Below are 14,980 nucleotides of genomic sequence, written 5' to 3'. Positions count from 1 at the left end.
TTAGGGTTTAAAAAAAAAAAGAACTTGTGGGAGAGAGAATAGCAATGCAGAGGGATAAAGAGTGCTAGTCTTTTGATCTTCTAAAGAAGACCTACAGGCTGGTTTTTTTACTATTGATTGGGAAGTACTGGTTTTGTTTTTAAAGCTCTGTGCTCTCATTTGTATCATGTGTTCGCAAAGAGTACATTCTGAATCATTTTCCTTTCCTCTTGCAGGAAGTGCTCAGATATTAAACACACACACACACACACACACACACACACACACACATTCAAAAGAGGAAACAGTTGGATAGGAACTCAGAAATCATGTGACTGATGACTAAGTTAAATTTTTTCTACTTATTAAAAAGGAAGAGTCTGATGATTAGTTACTGATTGTCGTTGCATTTTTAAAGTTTTGAAGATACTGAATCATGTTCCCATTTATGCTTTTTTCCACCCTGTTTTCTTCCACATTTACTGAACCTGGAGAGAAACTCTGGATCTGCAACTCCTCTGACACAAGTGTTTGGTACTCCTACTGTGGTAAGTACGAGAGCAAAAGCAGGTACTCATAATGTCATCTGTTCCAAGGGCAAGTTTTCACAGGAACCTTTTTCCGCTGTCGCCGGGATGCAGGAAATGACCGTATGTTCCAGCTGCCGGGGAGGCTGCTGGCAGCAAAAGTGATGTCTGGTTCCTGCCCTGGGTGGATTTTCTCCATCCGTCACCGGCCTCACAGGTCTCTGAACTGTGTTGCACTTGACCTCCAAGTGCTTCTGTCCTTTCCTGTGGTCAGCTGTCTCTACCTTGAACCCAGTTTCAGATTCTTCCCAGTCTGGGCAGAACTATCTGCTTCTGAGATTTTGCCTCAGGCCCAAGACTGACCCGGTCTTCTTGAGAAGGTAGAACAGTCCTAGCTGCTGCTTGGAATTGATTATAGCTCCAGGCAATGATTTTTTTTTTCCCCAACGTTATGTTGGGTGTATAACAGGTGCTCTGTAAGTGTTTCAGGCTGTGGTTTTTGAAGGCTCTTGGACTTACCTCCCTAATTGGTTGTAAGGCTGATTCTGTCAGTTACTGTGTGACCTTGAGCAAAGTCTTAGCCTCTCTGTGCCTCAGGTTTTTTATCTGTAAAGTGAAAGTGATTTTTGAACCCATTTTACAAGGATTGTTTTGAGGTAAAATTTTTAGCACAGAGCCACATAGAAACAATAATATTGATTACTTAAAAAAAAAAATCAGCCACACTCTAATGCTATTTACTGGTTGGATCACTGTTGTTTTGTTTTATCTTGTTTTGTTCAGTTTTCCCTCTTTCTCTACAAATATCTGCTGGTCTGAAAGCACAGCTTCGGGGCTTGACTACTGTTTTGGTTTGGTGCTTTGCACTGTGTTGTTCACCATAGATTGGTTGGCCTTTTCTACCCACTAGTGATATCAGAAAGGTTTAAGGGGATGCTCCCGAAAATACTTGCTAGCTGAAATCCTCATGGGAAAAAAGGATTTATGGTCTAATCATTTGGGGGAGATTTACAAATGTACTTTGAGTTCTGAGAAGTTCTGCAATAAAGAAACCTATTTAATCCCCCAATTTTCCGTTTTATTTTGTTTTATTTTTTGAGTGTGTGTTTACAATCCTGCAAATGCACTCTGGCAAATATTAATATAAAGTTACTTCTGGGGAATTAGGGTAATTGCCAGATGTGGGAACAAGACCTAAGTGTGTGACTAGTCTCAGACTGGTGGCTTTTTTTTCTGTCTGTGATTGTGCTGAATTCCCTGAAAATTCCCCACCCCGCAAGGTCAGTTTACACTGCCCTGTTCCAGGCCCTCTTCAGCGCACTTGGCCCCCTTCTCTCCTCTCCTTTGGCGCTTCTACTCCATGCATTGATTATGCCACCTTCTCTGTGCTGTATTTCCTATGGCCTTTATTTATATAACACTTCATATTATTATTTAGCTTTTAATCTTCTAGTAACACTAACTCAATTTGTCTTCTGATTTGATTTTTGAGGAGGGATTTTATCTGTTTCTCTCCAATGCTGAGAAATTCTGTGGTCCTTTCCTGCTGCCCCACGGATGTAGGGACCGTGGAGAGCAGGTGGGACGTACAGCTAAGCGAGACCCTGCTTGCTGCCGTGCCCCTCTCCCCTGCCCCTGCCACGTCAACCTTTCCCTGCCTTAGAGAATCCGTCCTGGCTGAGATGGAAATGCGTCATTTGTGGGAAGCACTGATCCCTCTAGGTATTATTGTCAGGATGTTGGTGACGACAATTCAGTCCCTTCTGTGAGGATGATTCCCATTTGGCCAAGCTACTGGGCATACACAGTATACCTGTTTGCTGGGGCTGCCATAAAAAACATCACAGACTGGGTGGCTTAAACAGCAGAAATTTATTTCTCACAGTTCTGGAGGCAGGAAATCCAAGATCAAGGGTCAGCAGGTTTGGTTTCCTTCTGAGGCCTCTCTCCTTGGCTTGCAGATGGCTGTCTTCTTGCCATGTCTTCAAATGGCTTTTTCTCTGTATGCACTCATTCCTGGTGACCCCCTGTATGTCTAAATCTCCTCTTCTTCTAAGACACCAACGGTATTGGATTAGGGCCTACCCTAATGACCTCATTTTAACTTAATCACCTCCTAAAGGCCCTGTCTCCAAAGACAGTTACATTCTGAGGTACTGGGGATGAGAACTTCAACATATGAATTTAAGGAGAGCACAGTTCAGCGCATAACATACAGAAATGGCAAGAATTGGCTGTTTTATCCTCCACCTTTGGAAAAGGCAGAAAATGTGGCTGTCTGAGTCAGTCCGCAGAGCCCTGGACACACACCGTCCGCAACCTAGAGTTCTTAGGCTCAGCTCTAACCTTTTTTTGGCTATGGATAGTCCTGAAACTTAAGGAATTAATGGATTATTTAATTAAACCAATATTCACTGAGCACCTGGCATGTGCCTGTTCTAGACACTGAGGGTATTATCTAGCAGTGAACAACAAGACAAACGTCACGGCCCTCCTGGAGTTTCGATCAGTGAAATATTCAGCATGTCAAATGGTGGTGATTGCTGTGAGAGAAAAATAAAGCAGGGGAGGGGATAGAGAGTACCGAGATGGGGATGGGGGTTGCATTTTAAATTAGGACGGGCAAGGAAGGCCTTACTGAGAAGGTGATGTTCAGCGAGGACAGGAATAGTTGAGGGAGTGAGCCACGCCCATATCCAGCAGAAGGGGTGGAGGGAAGAGCAAGAACAACGGCCTTGAGGTGGGAACACGGCTGGTGATGGAGGGATAGCAAGGAGGCCAGCGTGGCTGCGATGGAATGAGTGTGGGGGCAGGTAGCAGAAGATGACATAGAAGGGAATGGGCAGAGGGTGAGGGCCATGTAGGTCAGGGAACGACTTTATCTTTTACTATGAGCAAAGCCTGGTCTGACTCCCGGGTTGATAATAACCTGTAAGGCGGCAAAGGTGGAAGCAGGCGACCTGTTGGGAAGCTGTTGCAGTAATCCAGGTGAGCGAGAGAATGGTGACTCGGACCGGAGGGGGAGCAGTGGAGGTGATGAGGAGGGGTCTGGTTCTGGAAGTATTCTGTAGATGGAGCCGACAGGACTTGCTGACTGATTGGACGTATGGTTGCAGCATGGTCCTCCCAGCTAAGTGAGTGTATCTTGGCATCTGGAGGGTCCCCCCCAACTCCAAGCAGGCCAGCCTCTTTACTGGCCTTTATTTATACTTCTGTTGATATATATGTGTACTATTCTCTAACCTGAAATATTCGTGTCCATCTTTCTGTTTCATGGAAACCTCTGAGGTCCATCAAAAGTCCTACCTCCCTTACAGAGCCTAGTCAAGTCAGTTGAATTTAATTCAGTTTAATACGTCTTTAACAGGCATTAGGTTTCATTATTATGCTGAGGAATACTGAGAATGCAAAGGTTATGTTAAGATGTAGCTGGTATCTTCAAGGAACCTCTGGCTTTTGTCTTACTTATGTGTAGTAGGAGGGATAACTATACATATCACCAGGATTCATTTGTTTATTCTGCAAACTCAACATGGCCACTGGTAAGTCTAAGAGCCATTTGGAGGTAGGACTCTTTTTTTTTTTTTTTTTTTTAAATTTTTTATTTATTTATTTATCTTTGGCTATGTTGGGTCTTCGTTTCTGTGCGAGGGCTTTCTCTAGTTGCAGCAAGTGGGGGCCACTCTTCATCGCGGTGCGCGGGCCTCTCACTATCGCGGCCTCTCTTGTTGCTGAGCACGGGCTCCAGACGCACAGGCTCAGTAGTTGTGGCTCACGGGCCTAGTCGCTCCGCGGCACGTGGGATCTTCCCAGACCAGGGCTCGAACCCATGTCCCCTGCATTGGCAGGCAGATTCTCAACCACTGCGCCACCAGGGAAGCCCAAGGACTCTTATACTCCTTTCCAAATCTGTTTCTTCCTAAATCTTCCCTATCTCATCATCCACCTAATTCCTTACCCCCAAACCAAGGGTATCCTTAATTATCTCTTTCCCTTATTTTCCACATCGAATTTATCGATGATTCCGTTTTTAATATCCCCAGAATATATTCTAAAGCCAACTACTTTTTTTTTTTTTTTTTTTTTTCTGGCCCCACTGTGTGGCTTTTGGGATCTTAGTTCCCTGACTAGGGATTGAGCCCAGTCCATCACAGTGAAAGCACCAAGTCTGAACCACTGGACCGCCAGGGAATTCCCCAACTACTTTTTTTTTTTTAATTTGATTTTTATTTTATATTGGAGTATAGTTGATTTACAATGTTGTATTAGTTTCAAGTATACAGCAAAGTGATTCAGTTATACATCTACAAATATCCATTCTTTTTCAGATTCTTTTCCCATATAGGTTATTACAGAATATTAAGTAGAGTCCCCTGTGCTACACAGTAGGTCCTGTTGATTATCTATTTTATATATAGTAGTGTATATATGTTAATCCCAAACTCCTAATTTATCCCTCCTCCCCACCTTTCCCCTTTGATAACCGTAAGTTTGTTTTCTATGTCTGTGAATCTGTTTCTGTTTTGTAAATAAGTTCCTTTGTATCTTTTTTTTAGATTCCACATATAAATGATATCATATGGTATTTGTCTTTCTCTGTCTGACTTACTTCACTTAGTATGATAATATCTAGGTCCATCCATGTTGCCACAAATGGCATTATTTCATTCTTTTTTATGGCCAAGTAATATTCTATTGTATATTCCACATCTTCTTTATCCATTCCTCTGTCGATGGACATTTAGGTTGCTTCCACGTCTTGGCTATTGTAAATAGTTAAAGCCAACTACTTTTCACTTTCCTTTGCTCACCACTCATGTCACCTTCGTCTCTTCTCTGGCCTCTGCAACATCCTCTTAAATTGTCCTTTCTCCACTTTAATTCTTGCCTCCATACAATCAGTTCTTAGCATAGAGACCAGAGAGATCTTTTAAAAATGTAAATAAGTTATATAATGTTATTTCAATTGCTTAAAGCCCCCCAGTGGCGTTTCACTACAATTAGAGTGAAATCCCAACTTTGTACCAAGGCGTCCAAGACCCCTCGAGATGGCCCTTGCCTACCTGTCTGATTCCTATGATTCCCATGATTCCCACCCTCCCTCATTATTTTCCATTTACACTGACCTATATTATTATTATGGTTATTGTTTGTATTACCAATATAACCAGCATAAAATTTACCCTTTTAATGATTTTTAAGTGTACAATTCAATGATATTAAGTACATTCACATCACTTTGCAACTATCACCATTATCCATTTTTGGAATTTTTCATCATCCCAAACAGAAACTCTGTACCCATTAAACAGTAACTCCCCATTTCTTCCTCCCCCCTAGTCCCTGGTAACCTCTACTGTCTGTCTCTGTGACTTTGTCTATTATATGTATCTCATGTAACAGTCTTTGTGTATCTATGTGTGTGTGTTTGTTTTTGTTGCTTGAACATGTCAAAGTCATTGTCACCTATGAGTCTGTACTCCTGATTACAATGTCCACAGGGTTGGTTGCTTTCTGTCACTCACTTACTGGATACTGTAGTTGAGGTATCTCTACCCATTGCCACCCCCAACTCCTCCATCCCCACCGTACACTCAGTCTTTCTCTCATGGCCCTGTTTGATTTCTTTACTAGAGTGCACATTTATCAAGAGCCGGGCCCTTGCCTGTCTTGTTCATTGTTTCTCTAGTGCCTAGAGCAATATTTGGTGCTAAGCAGAAGTGAATAAACACACATTCATTATCTACAGTGTGTTATGCGCAAGAGACATGAAAAATGAATGAGACATGCTTCCTGCCCTCAAGGCTTGTGCTATTTTTATGAAGAAAACTGACATGCAAGCAAATAATTGTAGTAAACATTTTAAATGACCATCGAAGGATGATCAAGTACTGTGAATGATAGTGTGTTTGTGGCTGTCGGACTGGGGAGGTGTGGAGGAGTCAAGGAAGACTTAACAGCACTGTTGATATTTGAGTACATTTTGAAGGCAGACAAGGAGTTTCTAGACCGATGAGGACAGGGCATTCCTGTCAGAAGGAACTGCATATTTATGTAATGGAAATTCTGTTAAAGAGGTAAAATGAAGTGCTGTGATGGTTCAACTCCAGCTAATGCTTCCTCCCTTGATCTCCAATAGTACTTAATACCAACACTCAGGGTGGCACTGGTTTCATTTCCTGTGCCAACTGCAGTTGCCTGGACTCTTGGGTTAAGAAGGATTCTGAGGCAGAGCTCAGTGGGAAAAAGTGCTATGGTGGATTCGCAATGCTGACATTTGTGGTTGCAGGGGACACCAGAGGCTCTTGTACTGTGCTTTTGCTGAACCTCGTCACTACTTTCTGTGGTATTTAATAAACCAAATGTAGAATTTTACCATAAACATGGTGACTTTAAAGTAATAAAGCTATTTTCCGTTAGCTCCCAAACCTTTGCAAATAAATTAAAAATCACATGCTATGTACTGTTATGTGATCTTTTGATTCTTATATCTGATTTTTTTAATGTATGGTGGTCTTGTCTTCCTAGAAAAATCTTAGGCTTCCTGACATAAAGATTAAGGTTACCCTTCTATTCTCCACCCTCATCCCACCCTACCCCACTCTGCCTTGCTCTGGTGCTGGCTTAACACTGAGCACCCATAGGGGTATTCTGAACATTTGCCTGATTGCATTGACTTGTCGATGGTTTCATCATAATCAGACCAACTTCAGACATGTGGGAACCTTAACTGAAGATAGAGAATTGCCCTTATGACATACAACATGGCCCTGGTGATTCACTGCTTTTAACTTGTTCCCGGCTTTGCTCCAGAGTCTTGGTTGGCTTGCTCTGAGGGTCTTCTACAAGCTTATCACTGAGAAAGAAGAGACACATTGCACTGTGCTCGGTAATGCATATGAAAGTGCCCACGTTTCAATACCATGTCAACCTTTCACGGTAAGAAAGTTAATAAGTATATTAATTATGCAAACCTTCAAAAATATAGGTGAAAAAAAAAGAAAAGAAGGCACCATAAGCCTATCACAGTTAAGAATTAACCACTATGAGCATTCTGATATTTTGGTAAATATTCTTTTAGATATATAATGATATATGTTGAAAACAGTAAAAGTAGAACCATATTGTATATACTGTTGGGTAACCAGCATTTTTTAAACTTGATAGTATACCATAAACGTCTATAACATTAAATATCCTAAAAATTCATGTTAATGACTGTATATTAATTCAGTAAATAGATGCACAATATTTATTTATTCAGTCACCTCTGAGCATTTTTTTACTTGCGATATAATGGATATATAACATTATATTAGTTTCAGGTATACAACATGATGCGGTATTTGTATATATTGTGAAGTGATCACCGCGATAAAGCTAGTTAGCCTCCATCACCGCACATAGTTACAATTTTTTTCTTCTTTTGGTGAAAACTTTTAAGATGTACTTTCTTAGCAACTTTCAAATATGTAAAACAGTATTATTAACCACAGTCACCATGCTGTACATTACTTCCCCATGACTTATTTATCTTGTAACTGGAAGTTTGTACCTTTTGACCCACTTCATTCATTTCTCCGATCTTCCACCCCCTACCTCTAGCAGCCTCTGTGTCTGTGAGTTTATTTTTTGTCTTTTGAGTGTGTTCGTTTTTTCGATTCCACATATAAATGAAGTCATACAGTATTTGTCTTTTTTTTTTTTTTTTTTGGCTGTGCCACACGGCTGATAGGATTTTAGTTCCCCAGCCCGGGCCCTCGGCAGTGAGAGCTCGGAATTCTAACCACTGGACCACCAGGGAATTCTCTGTCTTTCTTTGTCTGACTAATTTCACTTAGCACAGTGCCCTCAGGTTTCATCCATGTTATTGCAAATTGGGCAGGTTTTCCTTTGGTCATAATCCACACAGGAATAAACATCTTTGCATCAAATGTTTGTGAACATCCATGATTCGATAAAATGACTGTTAATATAGCTCATTCTGTGAGACTTTTATTGCAGGCAAACTCAATTCATTGAATGAGAGCTGTTAACATTAATTTTAAGGGTTGCATTCAGGGGCAAATTAAATAAAACTGGTTTAGTCTCTTTCCCCTCCTCCTCAGGGCTTTTATAAGCTCTTCTACATCCTTCTTAAAACTTCTTATTTAGGAAGATTTGTTTATTAACTCACTCATTCATGTATTCAGTCACTTACCATTTACTAGAATTCTAAGTACTTGATGTGTATTTTCTATTTTTAACCAATGGAACATACAGAAAGGTGAGGAGAGTATAGAAAAGAAGAACAATGTAGAAAAGAACAGGTTAAAAAGTATGAAAATGGAACAAGTAATTTTATGAAAATATGTTTTGGGGAGTTCACCCCCTTCCCCACAGTTTAAAGTAATTCACTACCTTCAACCTCCACCTTAACAATGTAAGGGCATTAAAATACTAATCTGTTTACATTATAGGGAGTTTTTTTGGTATTCGTACAGTATTTTAAATTTTATCTTACTGTGGTAAGAACATTTTACATGGGATCTACCCTCTTAAATTTTTGAGTGTACAGTACATCATTGTTGACCGTAGCCATGAAATTGTACAGCAGATCTCTACAGCTTATTCACTGGCTTGACTGAAACTCTATGCCCATTGATTGGTAACTCCCCATTTCCCTCTCCCCTCAGCCACTGGCAACCACCATCCACTCTTTGATTCTATGAATTTGACTATTTTAGATACGTGGGCTCAGGCAGTATTTGTCCTTATATGACTGGCTTATTTCCTTTAGCATAATTTCCTCAAGGTTCTTCCATATTGTAGCATATTGCAAAATTTCCTTTTTTTTAAGACTAAATAGTATTCCGTTGTATGTATATACCACATTTTCTTTATGCATACAACTGTTGATGGACATTTAGGTTGTTCCCACATCTTGGCTATTGTGAATAGTGCTGCAATGAATTTAGGAATGCTAATATCTCTTCGAGATCCTGATTTCAATTGTTTTGGATAAGTACCCAGAAGTGGGATTGCTGGATCATATGGTGGTAATATTTTTAATTTTTTGAGGAATCTCTATATTGTTTTTTATAGCAGTTGTACCATTTTGCATTCCTACCAGCAGTGTGCAAGCATTCCAGTTTCTCCTCATCCTTGCCAACTCTTGTCCTTCTTTTCTTTTTTTGATAATAGCCACTCTGACTGGTGTGAGGTGATATCTCATTGTGGTTTTGATTTGCATTTTCCTGATGCTTAGTGACGTTGAGCATTTTTTCATATACCTGTTGGCCATTTGCATGTTTTCTTTGGAGAAATGTCTATTCAAGTCCTTAGCTCATTTTATTTTATTTATTTATTTATTCACACACACTGTATTTTATTTTTACAAGAGATAAATAAACTGACACCAAGCATTGTAAATGGATGACCACAACAAAAGCAACAATGATTGCAATTACCAAACACAAAACACACTCATACTATGTCATAATATTGACATTCAGTCCAGTAATCCTCCACTGTAACAGCTCCTTTACTTTGCAGTGAAAATTGATTTGTATATTTTTTGCCTCTGAGTCCTTGTGGGATTTTTTTTTTTTATTCAAACAGAAAGTCACAGAAATTATAATCATCCTCATCAGTTCACTCAGTCCCATGTAATTAATTTTTTTTTTATCTTGATCTTTTGTTAGTACTTTTATGAATTCATCAGTTTTCCATTAGAGTTCTGAAAATGCTTATTCATTCAGTTCAGCAGTATAGTCAGTTACCAGAAACCTGTACTTGTCAGAGTCTTTTCCATGGATTCCTTGAAGGTGAAACCCTTTTATAGGGACATTTTTGTGAAAGCATCAGAGTACACCCAGAACTGTCTATAGATGACAAAAGACGTAAAAATGACCACAGTTAAAGATTTGATGAAAGTTCATAATAATGCAATTGACAAGGAAATTTAGTTATTTCTGAGATATACATTTTAAAGTAATAACTAGAATTATGACTTATAACATAATACCAGAACATATAAGATTTTTAGAAATTTCATGTAATGTCTGAAACATTTATATTAACATATTTCCATACAAGTAACCCAAAGAAAGTTTAGCATTAGTTTTTTTGTTTGTTTGTTTGTTTATACCGCAGGTTCTTATTAGTCATCAATTTTATACACATCAGTGTATAAATGTCAATCCCAATCGCCCAATTCAGCACACCACCATGCCCACCCCACCGCGGTTTTCCCCCCTTGGTGTCCATACGTTTGTTCTCTACATCTGTGTCTCAACTTCTGCCCTGCAGACCGGTTCATCTGTACCATTTTTCTAGATTCCACATACATGCGTTAATATACGATATTTGTTTTTCTCTTTCTGACTTACTTCACTCTGTATGACAGTCTGTAGGTCCATCCACGTCTCAACAAATGCAAGTCCTTAGCTCATTTTAAAATCAGGTTATTAGTTTTATTACAGTTGAATTGTTGGAATTCCTTATATATTTTGGAGATTCACACCTTATCAGATACATGCTTTTCAAGTATTTTCTCCCATTCCATAGGCTGCCTTTTCACTCCGTTGATTGTTTCCTTTGCGGTACAGAAGCTTTTTAGTTTGATATAGTCCCACTTGTTTATTCATGTTTTTGCTGCCTTTGCTTTTCATGTCATATCCATGAAATCATTGTCAAGACCAATGTCATGAAGCTTTTCCCCTGTATTTTCTTCTAGGGTTTTTACAGTTTTGAATCTTATGTTTAGGTCTTTAATCCATTTTGAATTGGTTTTTGTTTGTGGTATAAGATAAAGGTCCAGTTTCTTTCTTTTGCATGTTTCGCCAGCACCATTTGTTGAAGAGACTGTCCTTTCCCCATTGTGCATTCTTGGCATCCTGTCAAAGATTAGTTGACAAAATACACATGGATTTACTTCTGGGCTCTCTGTTCAGTTCCATTGGTCTATATGGCTGTCTTTTTGCCACTACCATACTGTTTTGATTACTGTAGCTTTGCAGTATAGTTTGAAACCAGGAAATGTGATGCTTCCTCTTTCGCAAGATTTTCTTGCCTATTTGTCATCTTTTGTGGTTCCATATGAATTTTAGAGTTGTTTTTTCTATTTCTGTAAAAAATGCCATTGAGATTTTGATAGAAATGTATTGACTCTATAGATTGCTTTGGGTAATATGGACATTTTAATAACATTAATTCTTCCAATCAATGAACATAAGATAGTTTTCCATTTGTTTGTGTCTTGTTTAATTTCTTTCATCAATGTTTTGTAGTTTTCAGCATACAAGTCTTTCACAAACTCCTTAGGTAAGTTTAATCCTAGATATTTTATTCTTTTGGTGCTATTGTAAATGGGATTGTTTTCCTAATTTCCTTTTTGTATAGTTCATTGTTAGTGTATAGAAATGCAACTGATATTTTGGATTTTGATTTTGTATCCTGTAACTTTACTGAATTTTTTGATTAGTTCTGACAATTTTTAATGGAGTTTTTAGGGTTTTCTAGATATAAAATTATGTCATCTGCAAACAGAAAATTTTACTTCTTCTTTTCTGATTTGGATGACTTTTATTTATTTTTCTTACCTAATTCATCTGGCTAGGACTTCCAGTACTATGTTGAGAGTGGGTATCCTTGCCTTGCTTCTGATCTTAGAGGAAAAACTTTTAGTTTTTCACTGTTGGGTATGATGTTAACTATGGACTTTTCATATATGACCTTCATTATGTTGAGGCCATTTCCTCTAATTCTAGTTTGTTGAGAGTTTTTATCATGAAAGGATGTTGAATTTTGTCCTCTATTGAGATGGTCATGCGATTTTTATTCTTCATTCTATTAATGTGGCATATCACATTAATTGATTTTTGTGTGTTAGACCATCCTTGCATCCCACGGATAAATGCCTCTTAGTCATGGTATATGATCCTCTTAATGTGCTGTTGAATTCAGTTTGCTAATATTTTGTGAGGATTTTTGCATCTAAACTCATCAGGGATATTGGCTTATAGTTTTCTTGTAGTGTCTTTGTCTTGCTTTACTATCAGGGTAATGCTAGCCTCATAAAATGAGTTTGGAAGGGTGCCCTCCTCTTCATTTTTTTGGCAGAGTTTGAGAAGGGTTGGTGTTAATTCTGACTTAAATGTTTGGTAGAATTCTCCTGTAAAGCCATCTGGTCCTGGACTTTTCTTTGGGAAATTTTTGATTACTGATTCAGTCTCCTTACTAGTTATAACACTGTTCAGACTTTCTTTCTTTAGTCCTCTGGGGATCTCCTTGGAAAATTTGGGGCTCTGAATGCATGAACCAATCTCTTCTCTCTGAGTGAAATTGAGGGGTAGGTTATCTCTTCCTAATTATGCTATGCCAGCAGCAGTGTCTCTTGTGAGAGGTGTCCCGAACCTCAGTACTGAATTGGTGAGTCTGGTTTTACATTCTCCTGGATGCCGGAAACTTTCGGTTGGTTTCTGATTTCTCACAAAGGGAAATTGTCCGTAAATTTTTGCTGAACTGGTGTGTTGGTCAAGGGAAGGAGGACTTTTTACTCTACCATCTGGCTGACTTCACTCCTCTGGGGAGGGAGATATTTTTAACTACCCTCAATTTTTCTCATTATAAAATTTTAATGCTAAAGGTAGTTTTGGGGAGCTGATATTCAGAATACTTATTGTAAATGATTTATAGTAATTTTATTGACATTTTCTTTCTTCCATTTAGATAACTTGAAATTCCCTATTTCAGTAAATTCCGAGCCCTGTATAACACTGAAGGGAGGCCGTGGAAATCTGTATCTTTACTACATTCCAAGTAAGTCCAAAGTTTTGTTTTTGTAGATCAATTAAAAGGATTCCAGAAATATCAATGAAAAATGATGGTGTTCTAAATGTATGTGTATTAGTTTTCTCTTGCTATGTAACAAATTATCACAATCTTAATGGCTTAAAACAGGACATATTCTTTATCTCATAGTCTTTGTATATCAATAGTCTGGGCGTGGCTTACCTGTGTCAGCTTCAGGAGGTCTCACACAAGGCGGCAATCAAGGTGTTGGCCAGGGTTTCTTCTGAAGGCTCAACTAGGGAAGGACCCAATTCTAAGCTTATGTGGTCGTTGACAGTGTTCAGTTTCTGTCTGACTGTTGGCCAGCCCTCAGTTCCTTGTCATGTGGGCCTTTTCATCATGGCTTCTTGTTTCATTGAAGTTAGCAAGGGGGACAGTTAACTAACAAGATAGAAGTCACAGTCTTATGTAGCCTAATGATGAAAGTGCCACCCTATCACCTTTGCTGTATTCTGTTTGTTAGAAGCAAGTCACTAGGCTAGCTTACACTCATGAGGAGGGATTACATAATGGCATGGTAAAAATTGAAATAATTTGAAACTTCTAACCATCTACTAGGTATATCCATTGTCAATCATTAGATATTCAGCTGATAAGTAAACTTGGGTTTCCATGAGTCAAGGATTTGTGTATGAGCAAGCCAGGACTTTTTTTCCTAAAGGTGACCTTTCTAGAAAAAAATATGATGATGATGATGATATGAAAAAAGGCAATGATTTTTGTTTTGTGTTATTTCTTCTTTTTCCTCTCTATGAGTTTACTTGCCATCATCTTATAAAAGTTAATTGGGTGATGGTGATAGCATTGGGCTGGATCTGAGTGTTTGTGAAAACACACAAAACTTTCATCCTCTCCTACTGGTCAGCTGTTGCCTGTAAGGATCCCAGGAAATTCAGCTGTAATCATCATCATTATCATTATTGTTTTCATTTTCACTATTATATTATCATTTACATCCTAGCTTATATTTGGCGCTTATACTTTAAAATGTGCTTTTACATAAATAAGCTAAAGAAACATATCACCCTGATTTTAGTTCTCCAGCTTACAGGAAAAAAGGTAGTTGAGAATCTAGAAATGATAGACAATAAACTTATGCTTTAATTTCCCTGAAAACCTGTATCTTGACACTTTGTTTCTGCATTCATTTATTCATTAAAAAATACTTAGTAAATGTATAGTTCATTTCAAGTATTATGCTAGGTGCTGTGAATTCATTGATAAATAAGACATTCTCTTGACCTTCAAGAATCTCTCAGCGTGATACGAGAGACAGATGTGTAGATAATATAGTATGATAAGTGAAATGATAGCAATAAGGCTTAGTGGTAGCACAGAGGAAAGAACAGTGAGCTACTTGCTCCACTTTCTTGGCCAAGGGTGAAATAAATAATCTAAACTTTTTTTTTTTTTAATTGAAGTATAGTTGATTTATAATACTATATTAATTTCAGGTGTACAACATAGTGCTTCAGTACTTTTACAGATTATACTCCATTTAAAGTTATTACAAAATAATGGCTATATTTCCCTGTTCTATATGATATATCCTTGTTGCTTATTTTATACATAGTAGTTTGTATCTCTTAATCCCCTAAAATAATCTAAATTTTTGCCCAACGAAGGCTCTACAATTTCTT

General features: G+C 38.4%; 1 protein-coding gene across 2 annotated transcripts in view; it reads left to right on the top strand.

Moving 5' to 3' along the window:
• Positions 1 to 327: 327 nt before the first annotated feature.
• LY96 (lymphocyte antigen 96) overlaps positions 328 to 14,980 on the top strand; it is a 29,153-nt gene continuing 14,500 nt past the window's right edge. The window contains exons 1-2 of one of the 2 annotated variants that reach the window (XM_036830474.1): positions 328 to 527; positions 13,242 to 13,307. In XM_036830474.1, the coding sequence (XP_036686369.1) occupies positions 416 to 527; positions 13,242 to 13,307 (178 nt within the window). In that variant the 5' untranslated portion in view covers positions 328 to 415. Of the gene's footprint in view, positions 528 to 13,217; positions 13,308 to 14,980 lie in introns of both variants that reach the window. The other variant, XM_036830473.1, reaches the window with a different exon arrangement.

The sequence above is a fragment of the Balaenoptera musculus genome, chromosome 17, assembly GCF_009873245.2.
Source record: "Balaenoptera musculus isolate JJ_BM4_2016_0621 chromosome 17, mBalMus1.pri.v3, whole genome shotgun sequence".
Lineage (NCBI taxonomy): Eukaryota > Metazoa > Chordata > Mammalia > Artiodactyla > Balaenopteridae > Balaenoptera > Balaenoptera musculus.
This window is presented reverse-complemented; position numbering and strand designations above follow the sequence as displayed.